General features: G+C 40.1%; 1 protein-coding gene across 1 annotated transcript in view; it reads right to left on the bottom strand.

Annotated features, from left to right (window-relative positions):
* Positions 1–13,411, bottom strand: part of Lhfpl1 (LHFPL tetraspan subfamily member 1) — a 39,571-nt gene extending 26,160 nt beyond the window's left edge. The window contains exon 1 of the mRNA XM_021153962.2: positions 13,029–13,411. Within this exon, the coding sequence (XP_021009621.1) occupies positions 13,029–13,410 (382 nt within the window). The 5' untranslated portion in view covers position 13,411. The remainder of the gene's footprint in view (positions 1–13,028) is intronic.
* Positions 13,412–20,990: the final 7,579 nt, after the last annotated feature.

The raw sequence follows: 20,990 nt of genomic DNA, 5'->3' as shown, positions 1-20,990 counted from the left end.
AGAAACAAGGACCACGTAAGGGAATCAAGTTTCTGTGAAGCTAAAGTCACAATTTATGATCCCAGTCCGGGTAAGTTAGGAAAAGCAATTGGTAAAGCAAGTAGTGTCATTTCTTCTAGGTAGGTTTCTGGTCCCGATTTCACATTTCCTGATTTCAAGACCACCTGTAAAGTATGTACTGGCAGGAAGCAATGGACAGCAGAACACGGAAGCAGATGTGTGAGTAGTGGTGACTAAATGTCAAATTTGTAAGTTCCTGAATCCTGGATTGAGCTGGACAGTGACACAAAGGCCACTCACAGACTTCTGGCTTCATGTCACCTTCATTTCTCATTCTTTATCATAGACATCCTAGGAAGTTCATAGGGCACAATTTGCCTGATGAGCATCTTTAATTGAGCAACTGAGTTTGTCTGGCATATGGTAATCAGCTTTTCTCTGTCCCCAGTGATGCTATAAGAGAAATTAAGGAACTTAACATATAGCAAAAAGGGTTTAAAAATGGAAAGAAGAACTTTCCTGACAGTGAGAAGAACTTTGGAGACTAAAGAAAGGTTTAACACTCATTAATGTTTAACCCTCCCCCCTTCAATGGAAATCTTAAAATTAGAAAACATTCCTATCTGTCTTATAGTCTTCCAGGAAATGAAACTGGTCACTCAGAGACCAGACTTCTGAATTTATCCAGGGGCAATAAAACAAGACCCTTCCTTTCACCCTAGATAAACTGAAATGCTGTCATATGAGATAGTTCAGAGTACACACCATGGATAAAGACAAAAGTGAAAAGGAAAACCGAGTCCTTTCCTGTTGCAATAGGAAGAGTTAATAAGACTGAGAAGCTGGGTGTGGTGGCTCTTGCTAATAGCCTTTGGAGTCTGAGGCAGGGAAATCAGAATGGCTAAGTAGCTTGGGCTACACAGGAAGTAAGCTTTAGCTATAGAATATAGTCCTATCTCAAAGAAAAAAATGAGAGGGAAAGAGAGAGGGAGAGGGAGAGGGAGAGGGAGAGGGAGAGAGAGAGAGAGAGAGAGAGAGAAGGAAGGAAGGAAGGAAGGCAGGCAGGCAGGCAGGCAGGCAGGCAGGCAGGCAGACAGGCATGAACACAGGTAGATGAAGAAAGACAAACAGACATTTCACATTCTATCTAGAAATAGCTGGCCTTCTGAAGGAACTTTCTCAGTCAAGTTGTGAGATAATTCTGAATAGCTAGTACAATTATGGCATCTTTTCTAAGACATTGTGTTTATTTTTTAATTTATTTTTGGATTCCTTTTTTATTTTAAGAACTTCATATATAAGTACTACATTCACTTCATTTCCCTCCTCATTGTCTACCCTCCCACCTCTTCTGTCATAAAATCCTGCATAGAAGAAGACCTTTAGATATTACATCTGCATTCACAAGTTTATGTAGCTAGTTATTGGCAAGAAGTTTCTAATAAAAAAAAAGTAAGCCCTTACAGGCTCTATTATTCTAGAATTCATTTTTTCAAGAATGACTGCCTTTTAGGAAGAAAATCTCTACCATGCTTAGGAAATTTGAACACATGAGATCTGGACAGAATAACATGGCTTAGGAGAACATGTTCTGGAATCTGCCAAGAACTCAGTTAAAGTCCACCTGACTTTTGACAAGCTACTCGCTCTGTCTCAGTTACCTCCATTTTAAAATGGAAAGCATAAAAATACTATATCCTAGGCAGACACTCCAATGGCCAATGAGATTAATACATATCAAGTGGCATGTATTTCAAGTACTCAGCTAAGATTTGTTATTGTTAAACAACTACATTTTCCTGTAGCTCCTCTCCCAATTTCTAACCATATTCCTCTAATTGTTTCCTCACTTTGTTTTCATAACAGCTGAAAAGCTATGAAGTTGACCATTATTCCACTAAAATACTGCCAAATTAAAGGGATTATCTTGCAATTTTGCAGAGGTACATAGCAACAAAGCAGATGTCTTTGTGATGCATGGGTCCTGTCCCAACACACATCAACACACGTGGGTATTGCCTCAATTCCCATCCCTTGTAGAGTCTTTTAGATGCTAAGTATAATAGAATGTAAATACACTTAATGCACATATTTGACTTGTGACTGACTCTTAGTCTCAATACATTTTATTGTAGCTAGAAAAATTTGTCTTGGGAAGATGCATTTAAGAGGAAAATGAAATCACATGACAATCCTTCCTTAATTAGATTGACCCCAACAGTTGTCCTTGTCTATTTGGGATTATAACTAGCAACAGGGAAGCCATTTGCTAGTGCTGGAACCTGCAACTTTGTAAGAGAGTGACAACTGATTAAAAATGTACATTTGAGTTCTTTTGAGATTATACTCACTGATAAGTGGATATTAGCCCAGAAACTTAGAATATCCAAGATACAAGATACAATTTGCAAAACACATGAAACTCAAGAAGAACGAAGACCAAAGTGTGGACACTTTGCCTCTTCTTAGAACTGGGAACAAAACACCCATGGAAGGAGCTACAGAGACAAAGTTTGGAGCTGAGACGAAAGGATGGACCATCTAGAGACTGCCATACCCAGGGATCCATCCCATAATCAGCCTCCAAACACTAACACCATTGCATACACCAGCAAGATTTTGCTGAAAGGACCCTGATATAGCTGTCTCTTGGGAGGCTATGCCGGGGCCTGGCAAACACAGAAGTAGATGCTCACAGTCAGCTATTGGATGAAACACAGGGCCCTCAATGGAGGAGCTAGAGAAAGTAACCAAGGAGCTAAAGGGGTCTGCACCCTATAGGTGGAACAACAATATGAACTAACCAGTACCCCCAGAGCTTGTGTCTCTAGCTGTGTATGTATCAGAAGATGGCCTAGTAGACCATCATTGGGAAGAGAGGCCTCTTGGTCTTGCAAACTTTATATGCCTCAGTACAGGGGAACGCCAGGGCCAAGAAGTGGGAGTGGGTGGGTAGGGGAGAGGTGGGGGAGGGTATGGGGGACTTTTGGGATAGCATTTGAAATGTAAATGAAGAAAATACCTAATTTTTAAAAATGTTGAAAAAAATGTACATTTGATATTTTTGTCTTGTTTCTTTTTTTGTTCCTTTTGATATGTGTGTGTGGTGATTTCTTGGCTTTGCAGGATTATTTGAGAGAGAAAGAATATGAAGTTGAGTGGGTAGGGAGTTGGGGAGGATACAGGGGGATTTGAGCAAGGGGAAGTATATGATCAAAATATATAGTGCATATATTTTAACATAATAATTTAAAAGAAAAATTTAAAAATAAGCTAAAATAATAAAGTGCATTTGGCTATACACATGAAGGAATCTAAGTCAGCACATTACAGAGATACATGCACCCCTGGTTAGCTGCAGCACTATTCACAGTAGCCACGCTATGGAACCAGTCCAGATGTTTATCAACAGATGAATGGACAAAGAAAACATAGCACATATACACAGAATGGGATTTTATTCAGCCATGAAGAAGATGTCATTAGGAGAAACCAAATAAACCAGACTCAGAAAGACAAATGCCACATTTTTTCCTTCATCTAAGATACCAAATTTTTAAAGTTTATACACAGGACAAAACGTAGATGGACAGCCATGTAGAAAAGGAAGGGTCCAAAGATAGAATTGAGGAGAGATGCCATAGGGGTATGTATGAAAATTATCATAGTAAAAGCTGTAATTCTCATGCTATTTTATATAAAATAACTTTATAGTTATTAGCAGAAAGATATGCAGAGTCTTGGGCTTGTCACAAGGTATTTAGTTGTAGCCCAAGAATATTCATTTTTTAAGATTTATTTATTTATTGTATGTAAGTACACATGTAGCTGTCTTCAGACACTCCAGAAGATGGTGTCAGATCTCACTACGGATGGTTGTGAGTCACCATGTGGTTGCTGGGATTTGAACTCAGGACCTTCGGAAGAGCAGTTAGTATGCTTAACCACTGAGCCATCTCTCCAACTCAAGAATATGCATTCTTAAAACTCCCTGTGATTTGAAACTCTCACCCTAGGTGCCTGGAAGTCAGTTTTCCACCAGCACACTTTCGATGAAAATATAGAACTCTCAGCTGTGCCTGTGCCATGTCTGTCTGGATGCGTCCATGCTTGATGATAATGGACTGAACCTCTGAACCTGTAATCCAGCCCCAATGAAATGTTGTTTTTATAAGACTTGCCTTGGTCATTGTTTCTGTTTATAGCAGTAAAACCCTAACTAAGACTCCAGTCATGGATATAAAACAAAATGAAACAAAATCTTGACTCAGAGCAGGGTTATGCTGACCATGTACCCTGCTATGTTCTATAAGTCACGAGGTTTGTTAATCTTATGAATTTCCACATCTATATGTTTCACATAAGACCTTTCAAATTCAAGGTCAATATGAACTAAAGTCTAAAATGGCTTGAGTCAGGGCAGCATTTCCAGCCCTTGTGCATGAGCTCTTTGTGGGTTTTGTTGTTGTTGTTGTTGTTGTTGTTGTTGTTGTTTTTCATGGAGCTTACCCTAAGAAATGTCTAGCATACAGTTTTCAGCTGTTGCCCTGGTTGTTCTGTCATGGGGTGTGCATTCAGTAAACCTTCCCTGTTTAACTGAAAAAAAAAAAAAAACCCTCCCTGTGATTTAGATGTACCTGTTTCTGATAGCAACACTAATGAAAACAAAGCAAAACCAAAAACAAACAAACAAGCAAACAAAGATAAAACAAAACAAAGCAAAACCAATTATAGTTGTAAAAGCAGGCTACCTGATAACAGGGGTGGGGGGGGGGATCTAGTTTCAAGTCCTAGGCCTTCCACATGTAAGCTGTCATTCTGATTTGTATTATTACAGCTTGTTCTTGCTAATTCCTACTTTTATTTCCTTTCTAACCATGAAATCTCTGCCTGTACTGGTATCATGGGAGGACAAGGACAATGAGGAGGACAAGGAAGAGTAGAAAAAGAAGAGAGAAGCAAGAAGGGAGAAGGAGGATGTCTTAGTCAGGGTTTCTATTCCTGCACAAACATCATGACCAAGAAGCAAGTTGGGGAGGAAAGGGTTTATTCAGCTTACACTTCCATACTGCTGTTTATCACCAAGGAAGTCAGGACTGGAACTCAAGCAGGTCAGAAATCAGGAGCTGATTCAGAGCCATGGAGGAATGTTCCTTTCTGGCTTGTCTTCCCTGGCTTGCTCAGCCTGCTCTCTTATAGAACCAAGACTACCAGCCCAGAGATGGCACCACCCACAAGGGGACCTCCCCCCTTGATCACTAATTGAGAAAATGCCTTACAGCTGGATCTCATGGAGGCATTTCCTCAAGGGAGGCTCCTTTCTCGGTGATAACTCCAGCTGTGTCAAGTTGACACAAAACTAGCCAGTACAGAGAAGTAGGGGAAGGAGAAGAAAGGGGAAAAGGAGAAGAAAGAAAAGGAGAATAAGGTGAAGGAGAAGAAATAGTAGTAGTGGTGTGTACTGGTTGGTTTTATGTGTCAACTTGACACAGCTGGAGTTACCACAGAGAAAGGAGCTTCAGTTGAGGAAATGCCTCCATGAGATCCAGCTGCGGGGCATTTTCTTAATTAGTGATCAAGGGGGCAGGGCCTCTTGTGGGTGGGACCATCTCTGGGCTGGTAGTCTTGGGTTCTATAAGAGAGCAGGCTGAGCAAGCCAGGGGAAGCAAGCCAGTAAGTAACATCTCTCCATGGCCTCTGCATCAGCTCCTGCTTCCTAACCTGCTTGAGTTCCAGTCCTGACATCCTTTGGTGATCAACAGCAATGTGGAAAATGTAAGCTGAATTAACCCTTTCCTCCCCAAATGCTTCTTGGTCATGATGATTGTGCGGGAATAGAAACCCTGACTAAGACATGGAGGTAGTAGTAGTCTGTTCCAGCTTAGTCTCATTTGAAAAAAAATAGACTTTTGGAGGGTAGGATTATCACTCCTCTCTCCTTCTAGATAAATAATTTTCAATGGACCATCATCTCACCATCTCATGTCCCTTCACCTGTTCCCCATCTAACATAGCTGCTAATACAAAATGTATTACTGTAATTAGAATTCCCTTCACTGACTACACAGAGACCTGTATTGATCAGTTTCAGGCATTACAGCAACAGAAACATCAAAACAAACCCTCTTAGGTGGTAAATCTCAACCAGCATGAAACTCTCCAAGTACATTATATTTCTGTCTCAGATTCCCTAGTCACCCAGAATAACTATTTCCTGTGGCCCAACAACTATAAAACCCTCATTCCAGTACATATTCCCCAATAGGTCGGTGTCTGATGCTTATTTCTGACAATTATTAGCCATTTCACTGAATATTACAAAACTGCTTCATCCTTGTTCCCCATTTGTAAGTGAACAGCCACGTTGTTACAAGTTCCACCACTATCATCAAGTCCCCTGCCTTTCCAATCAAGATAGTTATGGGGCTTGAGTGGACTACTCTGACCTTCTCTGATTCCAACCTGGGGTGAATCACCCCTCCTTAGGCAACCTGGTGATCTCCCACTCCTGTAAAGTCACCATATTGAGGTTGAACTTAGAGCAGACACCAGATCAGCATAGCGCACTACAGCCCAGAACTCCTGCACTCAAGCAATCCTCGTGTCTCAGCCTCCCAAATGACTGGGACTACATGCGTGCTCCACTGTGCCCAGTGAGTGGACTACTCTGAACAAGCACAAAGTTGGTGCTCAGAGTTATTAACTTGTTCAGCTCATTTCTCTCACAACAACCTCAAGCAAAGCATTACTCTAGAAAACATGATTCTACAACTATATATATATATATATATATATATATATAGTCCTTCTACTTCTCCTCCCCCATTCATTTGCCCTGATATTCTCTGTCAATGCTATAGGATAGTTTGTATCAGCTAGAGATGGTGAAATTTCAATGAATCTTCACATAGAGGCATTGAATTGGATCTGGCCTTTGAGCAATGAGCAAATATCTTCAGGAAGAAATGGTTACAGAAAGAAACAATTCTATGAACAAAAGGGAGAGAATTTCCTTAAACACTTTTAGGTTGTACTGTAATCATGCTTAAAGCTTTTACAGTGGAGACCTGAGAATGAGATTTCAGTATGCAGAATGCTTCGGCATCATCTGTACTACTGTAGTTCTGGATTGCACATGTTTGAGACATCTTGTAGTATATGTTTAAAACTAAACCACCCTGAGAGGGTGTGTGTAAAGTAGATCACCAGGGCCCTGGTCATAGCTGAAGCAATCACGAATCTACGTGAATCAACAAACACCATAGGTATTTCATATGGGTGTGGTGCACACTCTGTCCTGCAAATCAACCCAATAGAATTTCTTTCTAAAAAGGAAAACAAGGAAAATTGAAGAAAACATTTGTGGACTCTTCAGATGATGCAACAGGTAAGGCACTTGAAGCTAAGCTGCCAACCTGAGTTCAATGCTCAGGGCTCACATGGTGGAAGGGAGGGGTAAGTGAACCAAGTTTTTCAAGTTGTCCCTTGACATCCACAGAGTGTGTGTGTGGGGGGGGGGGGAGTCAGACAAAATAATAGAGTGTAAAAGGTACTTTAAGGACCTAAACTTCAGTTTTCTTGTGACTACTGACTAGTAGGCAAACATCCTCAAGTATTATTTAACAAACAGAAGGCAGCTTTTTAAATACATTCTCAGCATAGGAAAAATAAATGGCACAAAATCTGGTAAAACATCAGAAGATATTTATAATTTCAAGATAGGTTAGTGATTTTCTTTTAATTGGTGTAGAACAAACTTGTAGAATTACATTTAGATAGATTCTGATGCCCTATTGTATGCTAGTGTGGTAATAAGTTAACAATAAATGTAATAACTGTATGTTTCATTTCAAAATAAGTAAGGTAGTGGTATGAATCATTTTTACCCAAAGTAACTGATAAAATATTTGAAATGATGGAAATCTTCATTGCCCTGATTGGGCCACTGAATACTGTACACATGTATTGAAAGATAACAGTTTTCAGAGATGATATCATTCCTGAGATCAATTTCTCAGTTATCTGCCTTCAGTGCCAACACTGATTCAGCTCAGAGCACATAGATATGCACTGGTGACTGTTTTAATCTGTTAAATTCTATGCCTTTAACAAAAAGTATGTGTCCAGGGCAATGAGTTGCTTTTGGGTTTTGGAAAGACTCCATCCACCTCAGAGCCACTGGGAATATTTTTTTTAAAAAACACACAGCTTTCCACCTGTTGCTGCATATATCAAAATGGAAAAATAAACTGGAGACTTGGAGAGTTCATGTTCTTCTCAGCATTCCAGGTGATTCCAATACATTTTCTGTTCTAGAAAGATTCTTGGCTTTCCTCAAGTAACCTGATCCAACATCTTACACTTTTTTGCCTGCCAAGAAGTCCCTTACATTTACTTCTCACCTTTTCCCTCTTTGTTTAGTTCTCACTGAAGAGAAAAGATAATTCACAAACATCTTACATATATATACATGGGGGAATGGGAATAATGATCATTTTCTTGGGGACTGAGAGCCAGCTGGTTGAAAACCTCAGCATCCCCAGTGTTGAAATAATCTCCTGGCCAGATGTTTCCTTCACTGGTTGGAACAGGGCACAGAGGCCCCAGTGGAAGACCCTCTGGACCCTAGCCTGGCCAACTGGATCAGTTGCAGGTGGAGCAAATGGGACCCAGGGGCCCCATCAGGTCACCTTGCTGAGTATGAGTCAGGCCAGCAGCTCTTTATTTCTTCCTGTCTCTCCCACTTCCCACCACTCATCTCTGTGGGCAGCTGCCAGACCATGGAACAAGAGTCAGGCAGGGGGAGGAGGGATTTCTTAATGGATCTTCCATCTCTTCAGTGGTTTGGGGTCTGGCAGAGATAATCCAGACCTGAAACAAATTGGCTCCTCCCCTGATGTATTTCGGTTAATGCACTAGCTGCTGAGAAGCAGTCAGGCTTAGGGAACAAAATCAATTTCCCCTGACTGCACGAGAAGCACAAATCGAATCCCACAGCTCTTTACCTTCCTATCTATCTACCTATCTATCTATTTATCTATCTTTCTGTCTATCTATCTATTTGTATGTCAGTCTGTTTACTATCCATGGAGCTACAAATACTGCCCATGGTTGCTTTCCTGCCACTGATGAAGCCTTTTTCTCTCAGGGTCTGACTCAAATACTCTGAAGAGATGGCAGTGATCAAATGCAAAGTGAATCCTAGAAAATTTGATAATCCAAAGTACTCCTCACCATTCTTTCCCATGGAATACAACCTTAACAGTCACCAGTCTCCATAAAGGAGGTTTGGATGGCTGCTTTCTGGCTAGTTACAAACAGGGAAACTGCAAAAGTCTAGCAGTCTATTGCAATATCATTTCTCTGTCTGGGGATAATCCTGACAACATATCCTTACTCTTTTTCTCCTTAAACTAGCATCCAAGGTATTCTGTTTCATTAAAGTGTCTTCAAATATAATTGATGTTGAACTTTGTATGCTATTCTTCTCTTGTATTGTACCCCAACCTTGTACCCTTCCACCTCTGATAGTCCAGGTCACATGTGTTCACTAGCCCTCCCTCCTTCCATCATTCAGCACCTCTTTCCCACTTCTTCTCTTCTTTTTCTTCTTGTCATCTTCTTTCTCATTTCATGATCTACATCCGTGTGTGTGTGTGTGTGTGTGTGTGTGTGCGCGCGCGCGCGCGCGTGCGCGCTTACCCGAGCATATGAATATATATACATTAAAAGCTAGAATCTGCATCTGAGAGAACTTGCAGCATTTGTATTTCTGAATTTGGGCTATCTCACTTAATGTAAAGTCATAATACATTTATTTTTCCCAAATTTTCAGTATTTCATTTTTTCAGTACAGTCGAGTAAAATATTGTTGTGTGTACATACCGGTATTTTCATTGCCAATTCATCTGTTGATAGGAATATAAATGATTTTATTTTCTTACTATCATGAAGAAAGTCCAGCAACAAACAAGGATGTACACTCTCTGAAGTAGAACTATAGTCCTGTAGGTGTATGCTCAATACTAGTATAGCTAGTTCATATGGTATTTCTTATTATTAGATTTTGAGAAAAACAAACAAACAAACAAACCTCTAAGCTTATTTGCATAGTAGATTCAGCAGTCTATCCTCCTTCCCACATTCTCATCAATTTCTTGTTGTATTTTTTGATGATAGCCTTTGTCACTGGGAGAGATAGACTCCCAAATCAATTTTAATTTGCATTAACTGATTGCAAAGGATATTGACCACTTTAAAATATTCATTGGCCATTTATGTTTCTTCTTTTGAGAACTGCCTGGTCCTATCTTATTGATTGCTAGATTATCTGTGTGTGTATATGTGTGTTTCTTTTTTCAGGTCTTTGTATAGTCTAGATATTACCTCCCTGTCTGAAGTAGAGCTGACAAAGAATTTTTTCTCATACTGTAGGCTTTCTGATAATCTACTGATTGTTTTCTTAGCTGTGTAGAAGCTTTTTACATTTCGTCTAACATCATTTGCCTTTCTAAGACTACTGAAGATACCACTTCACTCTTGATTTTAAAGACACTTACCTAGATGTAAATGTGGTTACTATATTCCTATGAACAAGTGTCTTAGGGAACATAGGTTGACAGAATCATTTGAGGCCCAAATGTGATTCATTTTTTACTTCTTTTCAAACAATATCTGTCACTTAGCAAAGTTTTATTCCAGACAGCTTGGAAATGTCAAAATCTCCATTATCATTTTACATCTTGCCTCAACATTTCCCTTCAAATTTCTAGATCTTTTAGATGAGATCAGCAAAGATGCTTTATACAGAGATTCTTAAATATAAAAGTTTCAAATGGGCTCCAAAGAAGGAGGGGGCTTAGAGGAGAAGTTGCTAATACTGCAGTTTTATAGATGCTGTTGCTACTGTCCTCCCCTTTCTACCCCTTCCAGCCTCCTAACTTTCATCTGGATGCTCTTAGAAATCCAAGTGAAGCAAAGTTGTTACATAGAAGTGATGGGTGCTCAGACATAATAGGTATGAAAAAGTCTAGAAATAGTGGGGCATGATGATGTATGCCTTTCATACCAGCACTCAAGAGACAGAGGCAGGCAGGTCTCCATGAGTTGGAGGCTAGCCTGGTTGACAGATCCAGTTCCACAGACAGGACTACACAGAGAAATGCTGTCATGATACAACCCAAGTCTCATATGTTCCCATTGTCCCAACAGATAGCAAACACCACATCTCTTATCAGTCAAGTTTTACTTTCTGAAGAAATCTGCTCAAGGACATGGTGGGTTAACTTCAGTGTGCCCACAAATATAGGTAAAAAGTGAGCCAACAGCTGGTTTGTAATACTCATGGAACTTTCCATGAGAAATTAGTAACTAGTTGATACTACTGTAGAAATCAACCAGATTTTCTCTAGGAAATCTTTATCTGAAAAAAAAAAGTAGAAAAATTAAGACATACGTGCAAATAAAATAACAACTAATCTGAAAGATTTGCAGTAAATCTGAATAAAGAGGGAACTAGAAAGCAAGGGGTTTCTCAGTGGCACTTTTCCTGAATTTTAATAACTACAGTTTCTCCAGACATAACAAATGCCCTTTATGGGAAAGAGGATATAGGACTGCATTTAGCTGTTCTTGGAGTAAGATTGTAATGATGGACTGATGCAATTACTTTAATCTTACTCCAAGAACAGCTAAATGCAGTCAGACATTGGAGAGAAAAGCAAAAATGCAGATATGAATCATATTTCCAGGGAATATGTTCAGCTGAAATGAAGCATAGAAAAATTCATATCATTTGCATAGGTCCATGTCATAAAACAAGTGAAATCCACGTCTCCTAGCCTTTCTCACCACACTGTGATGCTAATAGAAATAGTATGAATGGAGTGGATGAGGAGTCCAAAACTTGTATCAACAAGCTTCAGCAGTGAGTTTTACCAGCAGTTTTTAATAATGTCCCATGGAAGCATACAAAATAGTGCAAATGTTTACATACATTTGCCTATCTAAACTTACCTTTTATTCTTGGCTGAAATTAAGTTAATCTCATTGCCTTCTTGGAATCTGTCCAGCTTTGCCTTTTGCTTTTTTTAGACCACCCTCCCGCTACCTGAACCCTAGGACAACTGCATTAAATAAAGGAAAACACAAAATAGGGTAGATCAGAGCCACAAAAAATCTGGGTAAACTTATTTAATGGCTACCAGATGGGGCTAGCCTTGACTGTAGACCAAAAAGTAGTCATGTGTTGTCTGTTTAGATAATAAATAGCATCTTACTATTAGAGGTATATTTCATTGGTGGGGATAAATGGTATTTTAGCAGCTGTGTATATGTTTATCTGATCATTATCCTCTGAGATAATTACTAATGAGAAAAGTTCATAGACCTCACCTTTATGTGGGGGTAGTAATATACTAGGGTATTATGTTGTTATTTGAAGGCAAAATGAATAATAGTCATTTTTATTAACTTCGCTACATTCAGAACTGTTATATTGCATAGATTGTAACTATGCACTAAGCTGAACTATGTAATGAAATATGTTTTCTGTTTGGTATTATTTTATTGTTAATTGACACATATCTAGAAGAACTCAAGATCTTCTCATTGAGTTTATATATTTAGATAATTAAATGCTATTGACTCCAGTCTCTATACTGCACTATAGAACCAGAATGTATTCTTCCCACTCAACTGTATTTTCGTGTCTGTTGTCTGCTCTCCTTTATCTCATCACCCACCTCTACTGATCATTGTTCATTTCTCTTCTACATTAACATCTATTTTAGACAATATTATTATGTGGACATCCTCTAAGTGTCAAAAATAGACAAATTCATTAATATCAATTCTATCTGCTATCTTATTTTTCTGTGAATTTCAAGGAAATTCTTATTCATGGCCTTGGACTCAAACAGAGTAAAAGAGTTGAGTGTATTTTTCCATAATATCATAGTTCCCAAATTACCCCAAATTTCTATCACCCCAAATCTCCACATTCTCCTCCATCCCTGGGACAGTCTTACCTCCTACAAACTGTGCAGCTCCCATGCAACGCCCCATCATTCTAGAGATGAGCTCTTCCATACAGCATCCTAGGACAGCAGCCAATGCCACCAGAAGCAACAGAGCACAGCCAGCACCTGTCACCACCGTGCACATCTGCCAGGCCAGGCTTGGTATGGCGGTGAAGCTGGCATAGCGCCCACATTCCTCCACCATGATCAGATTGTGCCCATCTCCCCGCACAGGGTAGTTGCATCTCCTGAATGTGCTGAAAGATACTGGCTTTCCAAGCTGTGATCCAAACAGCCAGTAAGGAAGGAAGTAACTGGTAGAACTGGCCACAGCGGTAACTAGGGACAGGAAGGCCCAGAAGGTGCCTACCATAGTAAGGCTGTTCCTCATGGTCTCGGGGTTTCTGTGCAAGGATGGAGAGATTAGATGGTTCACAGCAGAAAAAATCAAGTTATGATGTAGGCTCCACTGGCCTATTTTCATCAGGTTGCCAGGTCCTGGGACTCACAGGTATGCTGTACAGATCTTGCTTCTTGAGGAGATCGTTCTCTCAAATGTCATTTGGGTCTTTGTGAGATATTGCTTTCCATCATCCTTTCCTTCTAAGTCGCTAGGCTGCAGTAGAAAAGTCACAGAATTGAATTAGTGACTGCTATGGCAACCCAAATGGAACCTAATCAGCTAGCTAGCTAGCTTACAATGCTTGACATATAACATGGAACCAGTTATGAGAAGGAAGTCTGAAAGTAAGGCTGTCCCAAGAGTCCCTGAGGACCCAGCTGAATGACTTTGTGACTCAGTTTATTTTATAAAGTAAGAGTAAGACAAGTCATAGACTTGCCCCTTATCCTATTTAAGACATAAGAGGGCAGTTTAAGATGTTTCCTTTTGATTTAGAGTGACCAACCATGTGTGTACTTTTTGCAGAAATACCAAAGTGAAACTGGTAGGATAAACATTGCCTATTTTTGTTTCCTATATCCCTCACTGGGTCACTTCCCATGAAAGGACCAAGAGGCACTTACACCCCAGCAGCACTTACACCTAAACTAACTACCAAAAATTCATCCACATCCCTTACTGGATACAGCAGAGAAAGCATCTCATCTTCTGAAATATTTCAAAATAAGTTTTTCTCTGGAAAGGAACACACACACACACACACACACACACCACAACACACACATATGCATGTGCATGGGCCTTTCCAGATTCCCCTTGGAACAAGTAATCTTAGATTCATACTGGCTTCCCAGGGCTAGTAGCCTCAGTCCAGTTCACAAATGGCTTTCCCAGATTTCCTCTGTCAAAAATCAACCACTTCCTTTCCAATACATTAACCTGCCATTGCTGTCTGGCTAGTTTCTCTACTAACGCAACAAGAGTGCACACTGCAGCTTGATGAAAGCACTGTTAATTGTCTCTAGGAAGCAGATGGCAGAATGTTTCAGAAACTTCTGATTCACACCACTGCTTGGAGTTATAAGTAATGATATTGAAAATTGGGGACCCATATCACAGGAAGAGTCAGGGACTACCTGTATGAGACCACTATAATGCTAATTCTGGAGACCAACAGGAGCAAATATCACTTGTATTTGGAGGTCTCAGAATCTAGCTGTAAGTGATTTTATAAGCATCATCAAATAGTGCTTGGCACAGAGTAGTGTTACAATTCATGTTTGCTTAATGAACTTCTTTTTAAAAGATCATCAAACTCCCAGATTGGCAGAAACTTTCATGAATCACTTAATTTGGACTTCTGGCTTTACATATGGGTGAGTTTGGCTCAGTAAAGCAGGAAGTGCTTTTTTTTCCCAGTCACAGTAACCAGACACACCGGAACCAGAAACCTGATCTGATGATTACTAGACCAGAATGTGGGGACCACTCAATGCTAGCTTACCCTCCCCCATCATTTTTCAGATGTGAGTATGAGAAGGAAGTTATTTACCCAAGAGTAAACGCTAGTGAGGTACATAAGACACACCAGAATCTAGTTATTTTTTTCCCAGTATTATGCTCTGTTTTTACTCCATCACAATTCCCTTCTTGATACATATGTATTTTATGCTGTGTGTTTTTGTGCAGGAAGGAGTCGAGATCATAAATTGCAGGTGCTTACTTTGGAATGTTAGGGTTTGAAAAAAATTACCAGGATCTGGTCTCCCGAGGATGAGGCTTTTTGGCCTGAGAGTTGAGAGAATGAAAGAAAGATGTGGCGAGGGATTGAAGGCTAGTGGGGGAAAGAATGGAACTGGTTTGAGTAATTGCTGTTAGAAGTCGGGTATGCTTTACCACAATGAGGTAATGCATCTGCTTGTTAGGTTGGCGTTTGTAAGAATATGAAAAGCACAGTCAGTGCCCCATGATGGACTTCTTTCCTAATGAAGATGCTTAGACCAGATGGGGAAAAAGCAAAAGCTAGGAAACAGCTACCAGCATCATCATCACAACATTTTCTGGACCCATTCTTTCATGTGCAGTGCTCAGAAATCTTCTTAGGTTTGTATGAAAAGTAGTAGCCCTCCATTTACAAATAAGCAAACTGGGGGGGGGGTGTCAGTAAGCCAAATGACTTTCCCAAGGATGCACATTGATTCATTAAAGAGTTCTCATTTCTCACTCCCCTAACTACCACCTTCTCCTCCTGGGTAGTCTTCCACTCCACACCCCAAATTTATAATATCAGTTTGTATTATTAAAATTAAAAGCTTCCTTAGTTTCACATTCACATTTTCAAAAGTATTTCAGATTGGACGGAAGAATTTCAAGGAAGGCAGAGAAGTTAAGAGGAATGCCCATTTCACAAGACATAGAGTATAACAAGAGCATAGGCAGATGCAGGCCCTGCACTTGAACTAATGTCTCCCATCAACATCATTATCTTAAGATGAAAAGTTCTAGCATAACAACTAGGATGAATGGCAGAGAATATGAGACAGAGAAAGAGAGTATAAGCAGTGAGTAGTTCCAGACTATGATATTAAAAAAGGGAAGAAAGCCAAGCATACTGGTACACATACAGGACTGCAGAGAGTAAGAGAGTTAAGTTGGGAGTTTGAGGCCATCCTGGACTATGCAGTATGTATTCTCATACATTCTCAGATGTATGAGAATAGACAGGGAGAAAAAGATTCTGATATAATACAGAACTCATCTGTGAAAAACAAGGCTGTTAAGTGAAGTATAACACTACCAACCATTACAACCTTGATTTTCTTTCAAAAGTGTAATTCTGAAGCCAAGGTATAAGAAATAAAACCCATATATAAGTGACCCTAAAAATTCCACCAGAGAACTCCTAAGCCTGATAAATAGCTTTGGTGAAGTAGCTGGATATAAAATTAACTCAAACAAGTCAATGGCCTTTCTGTGCACAAAGGATAAACAGGCTGAGAAAGAAATTAGGGAAACAACACCCTTCTCAATAGTCACAAATAATATAAAATACCTTGGTGTGACTCTAACTAAGGAAGTGAAAGATCTGTATGATAAGAACTTAAAGTCTCTGAAGAAAGAAATTAAAGAAGATCTCAGAAGATGGAAAAATCTCCCATGCTCATGGATTGGCAGGATCAATATAGTAAAAATGGCTATCTTACCAAAAGCAATCTACAGATTCAATGCAATCCCCATTAAAATTCCAACTCAATTCTTCAACGAATTAGAAAGGGCAATCAGCAGATTCATCTGGAATAACAAAAAACCTAGGATAGCAAAAACTCTTCTCAAGGATAAAAGAACATCTGGTGGAATCACCATGCCTGATCTAAAGCTGTACTACAGAGCAATTGTGATAAAAACTGCATGGTATTGGTATAGTGACAGACAAGTAGACCAATGGAACAAAATTGGAGACCCAGAGATGAACCCACACACCTATGGTCACTTGATCTTTGACAAGGGAGCTAAAACCATCCAGTGGAAGAAAGACAGCATTTTCAACAAATGGTGCTGGCACAAGTGGCGGTTATCATGTAGAAAAAATGCGAATTGATCCATTTCTATCTCCTTGTACTAAGGTCAAATCTAAGTGGATTAAGGAACTCCACATAAAACCAGAAACACTGAAACTTATAGAGGAGAAAGTAGGGAAAAAAGCCTCGAAGATATGGGTACAGGGGAAAAATTCCTGAATAGAACAGCAATGGCTTGTGCTGTAAGATCAAGAATCGATAAATGGGACCTCATAAAATTGCAAAGCTTCTGCAAAGCAAAAGACACCGTCAATAAGACAAAAAGGCCACCAACAGATTGGGAAAGGATCTTTACCTATCCCAAATTGGATAGGGGACTAATATCCAATATATATAAAGAACTCAAGAAGGTGGACTCCAGAAAATCAAATAACCCCATTAAAAAATGGGGCTCAGAGCTGAACAAAGAATTCTCACCTGAGGAATACCGAATGGCTGAGAAGCACCTGAAAAAATGTTTAACATCCTTAATCATCAGGGAAATGCAAATCAAAACAACCCTGAGATTCCACTTCACTCCAGTCAGAATGGCTAAAATCAAAATTTCAGGTGACATCAGATGCTGGTGAGGATGTGGAGAAAGAGGAACACTCCTCCGTTGTTGGTGGGATTGCAAGCTTTTACAACCACTCTGGAAATCAGTCTGGCGGTTCCTCAGAAAATTGGGCATAGTACTACTGGAGGATCCTGCAATACCTCTCCTGGGCATATATCCAGAAGATGTCCCAACCGGTAAGAAGGACACATACTCCACTATGTTCATAGCAGCCTTCTTTATAATAGCCAGAAGCTGGAAAGAACCCAGATGCCCCTCAACAGAGGAATGGATACAGAAAATGTGGTACATTTACACAATGGAGTACTACTCAGCTATTAAAAAAAATGAATTTATGAAATTCCTAGGCAAATGGATGGACCTAGAGGGCATCATCCTGAGTGAGGTAACCCAATCACAAAGGAACTCGCACAATATGTACTCACTGATAAGTGGATATTAGCCCAGAAACTTAGGATACCCAAGATATAAGATACAATTTGCTAAACGCATGAAATTCAAGAAGAATGAAGACTGAAGTGTGGACACTTTGCCCCTTCTTATAAATGGGAACAAAACACCCATGGAAGGAGTTACAGAGACAAAATTTCGAGCTGTGACGAAAGGATGGACCATCTAGTGATTGCCAGATGCAGGGATCCATCCCATAATCAGCTTCCAAACGCTGACACTATTGCATACACTAGCAAGATTTTGCTGAAAGGGCCCAGATATAGCTGTCTCTTGTGAGACTATACCGGGGCCTAGCAAACACAGAAGTGGATGATCACAGTCAGCTATTGGATGGATCACACGGCCCCCAATGGAGGAGCTAGAGAAATTACGCAAGGAGCTAAAGGGAACTGCAACCCTATAGGTGGAACAACATGAACTAACCAGTACCCCGGAACTCTTGTCTATAGCTGCATATGTATCAAAAGATGGCCTAGTCGGCCATCACTGCAAAGAGAGGCCCATTGGACTTGCAAACTTTATATGCCCCAGTACAGGGGAACCCCAGGGCCAAAAAGGGGGAGTGGGTGGGTAGGGGATTTGGGGGGTGGGTATGGGGGACTTTTGAGATAGCATTGAAAATGTAAATGAGGAAAATACCTAATAAAAAATAAATTTAAAAAAAAGAAATAAAACCGTTAAATGTTAATATAAATGTATCTAGCTAAAGAAAAACTCACTGTCTTTTAGAATTTAAATTAAGTGCTTTAAAGCTGAATTTCCATAAGAGAGATGTGAGGCCTCCTATAGCCAGGCAAGACTCCCAGTGGAGTGACACAAACACCAACCCACCCACAAAACTTTCAACCCAAAATTTATCCTGTCAGCAAGAAATGCAGGCAGAGGGAATGGAACAGAAACTGAGGTAATGACCAACCAATAACTGGACCAACAATGAGATGCATCCCACAGGCAAGGACCAATCCCTGACACTATTAATGGTTCTCTGTTATGCTTGAAGACAGGAGTCTAGCATGGCTGTCCTCTGAGAGGCTCCACCCAGTAGCTCACTCACACAGATGCAGACACCCACAGCCAAACTGTGGATGGAGCTTGGGGACTCTTATGGAAGAATAGGAGGAAGGATTGCTGGCCCCAAAGAGGATAGGCATTCCACAGGAAGACCAACAGAGTCTACTAACCTGAACTCTTGGGGCTTTCAGAGACTGAACCACTAGCCAAAGATCATACATGGGCTGGACCAAGGCCTCCCCACACATATGTGGCAGGTATGCAGCTTGATCTTCATGTGGGTTCCAAACTACTGGAATGGGGCTATCCCAAAAGCAGTTACCTGAAGGTAGGATATGTTCTTCTATCTGGGCTGTCTTATCTGACCTCAGTGAGAGAAGAAGCACCAAGGTGAGAGAATACCTGGGAGGGGGCACCTGCTCAGAGAAGGGGAGGGGGGAACATGACCAGGAGAGAAGCAGTGAGTGGCATATAAAGTTAATAAGTAAAAAATAAAATTAAATTTAAAAAGAGTGGAGTGAACAAAGGCTGCTCAGAACTGGAGGTTTTCTGGAATGTGGAATTTTCTGTGACAAATTCAGAAAATCTAAAACTACCTGGATTGAGATGGTCACCATTATTTAGAATTAGAGTCATTGCAAGCCAACATCATCAATGGGCAGCAAGTTGAGAATCACTTCCATAGATTAACTGCCTAATACACTCTCTCCATGACTCCCATGATATGAGCTTAAAACTGACCAGGAAATTCAATATTGGAAAGATGAGATATAGATATTTTTGTCTATGTCTCTCTAAATCATGGGTGCTTGACTTACCAGGCAGGAGTTTCATTGCTTATTTTTTTTTAATCTGGAAAACTAATAAAAGTGGGCTGAGCTTACCCACAAATAGACAGAGACTCTACAGAGCATGTGGAATATGAGTGCATGTTCCCAGTGGCTGAGCAGGGAAGCACAACCTAGCAATCAGTTTTACTTGCATCACTTGCAATAGACTAATCCCCTTTCTGACAGCCTCCTAAAGCAATCCAAGGGCAACTTCATTCCCAGAACCTGGTTAAGTCACTTTATTCTCACTTCAATAACTATCGAAATCAATGGCATTCTTCATTTTATCCTAATGCCCTGTCAACTTTGTTTCTCTTTCTCTGTCACTTACAGATAAACTGCATTATAAAAATCCAGGCAATACCATAGTACTTCCATTGCCAAAGCATTGATGGGTAGAACACTTAATTTGCTGTGATGTGTCCCTTTATATTTTCCATCCCTCAAATTGAGTTCTCTATCTGTCTGTGCCTGTCCGCATTTGTCTCTCTTGATCTCTTGCTCTCTCTCTCTCTCTCTCTCTCTCTCTCTCTCTCTCTCTCTCTCTCTCTCTCTCTCTCCCAACAATTACCCATTTTTTCCTTGGGCAATTAATATCAATTAAATTAGAATCATTTTGTGCTTACATTTTTCCCAGTGGGAGATGTAAGCTGACTCCTGTGCCTAACTCATCTCTTCTCCAGCCGTAATAGAAGGACACCAATCTGTCCATTCCCGTTAGAGCCCATTGTACACATTTTGAGTTAGAAGGAAGTAAAACTGTTCCCAAGGGCAACAGGATTCAGACAAAAGCATCTCTGAGCTGTAGGTACTGTAGCAAAAATGGCTGCAAACATGTTTGTATGAAGAATAGGTTTATTGGTATTGGTGTAAGTAAAGAAGTATGAACAGGTCGTTTTCTTCAGCTTCTAGGCAGTTTTTACATGTATGTACCTCTTCTTCAGTGATGCCATATTCTTAGGAAATGGGCAAGATGTACAGCCATATATGTCTAATAGATATAGTTCTCTTGTATCAGGCTGGGTAACAGGCATAGACAGTTTACCCATTATAGACCTTTCTCATTTAAACATAACTTTGAAAAAAAAAACTGTAACCAAATCATTGTTCTACAACCTCTTGTGCCACTTATATTCTTAG

Source organism: Mus caroli, unplaced genomic scaffold, assembly GCF_978045245.1.
Source record: "Mus caroli unplaced genomic scaffold, Mus_caroli_1 scaffold_5, whole genome shotgun sequence".
Classification (NCBI taxonomy): Eukaryota; Metazoa; Chordata; class Mammalia; order Rodentia; family Muridae; genus Mus; species Mus caroli.
Note: the sequence above shows the minus strand (reverse complement) of the source record. Positions and strands in the feature narration are given on the sequence as shown.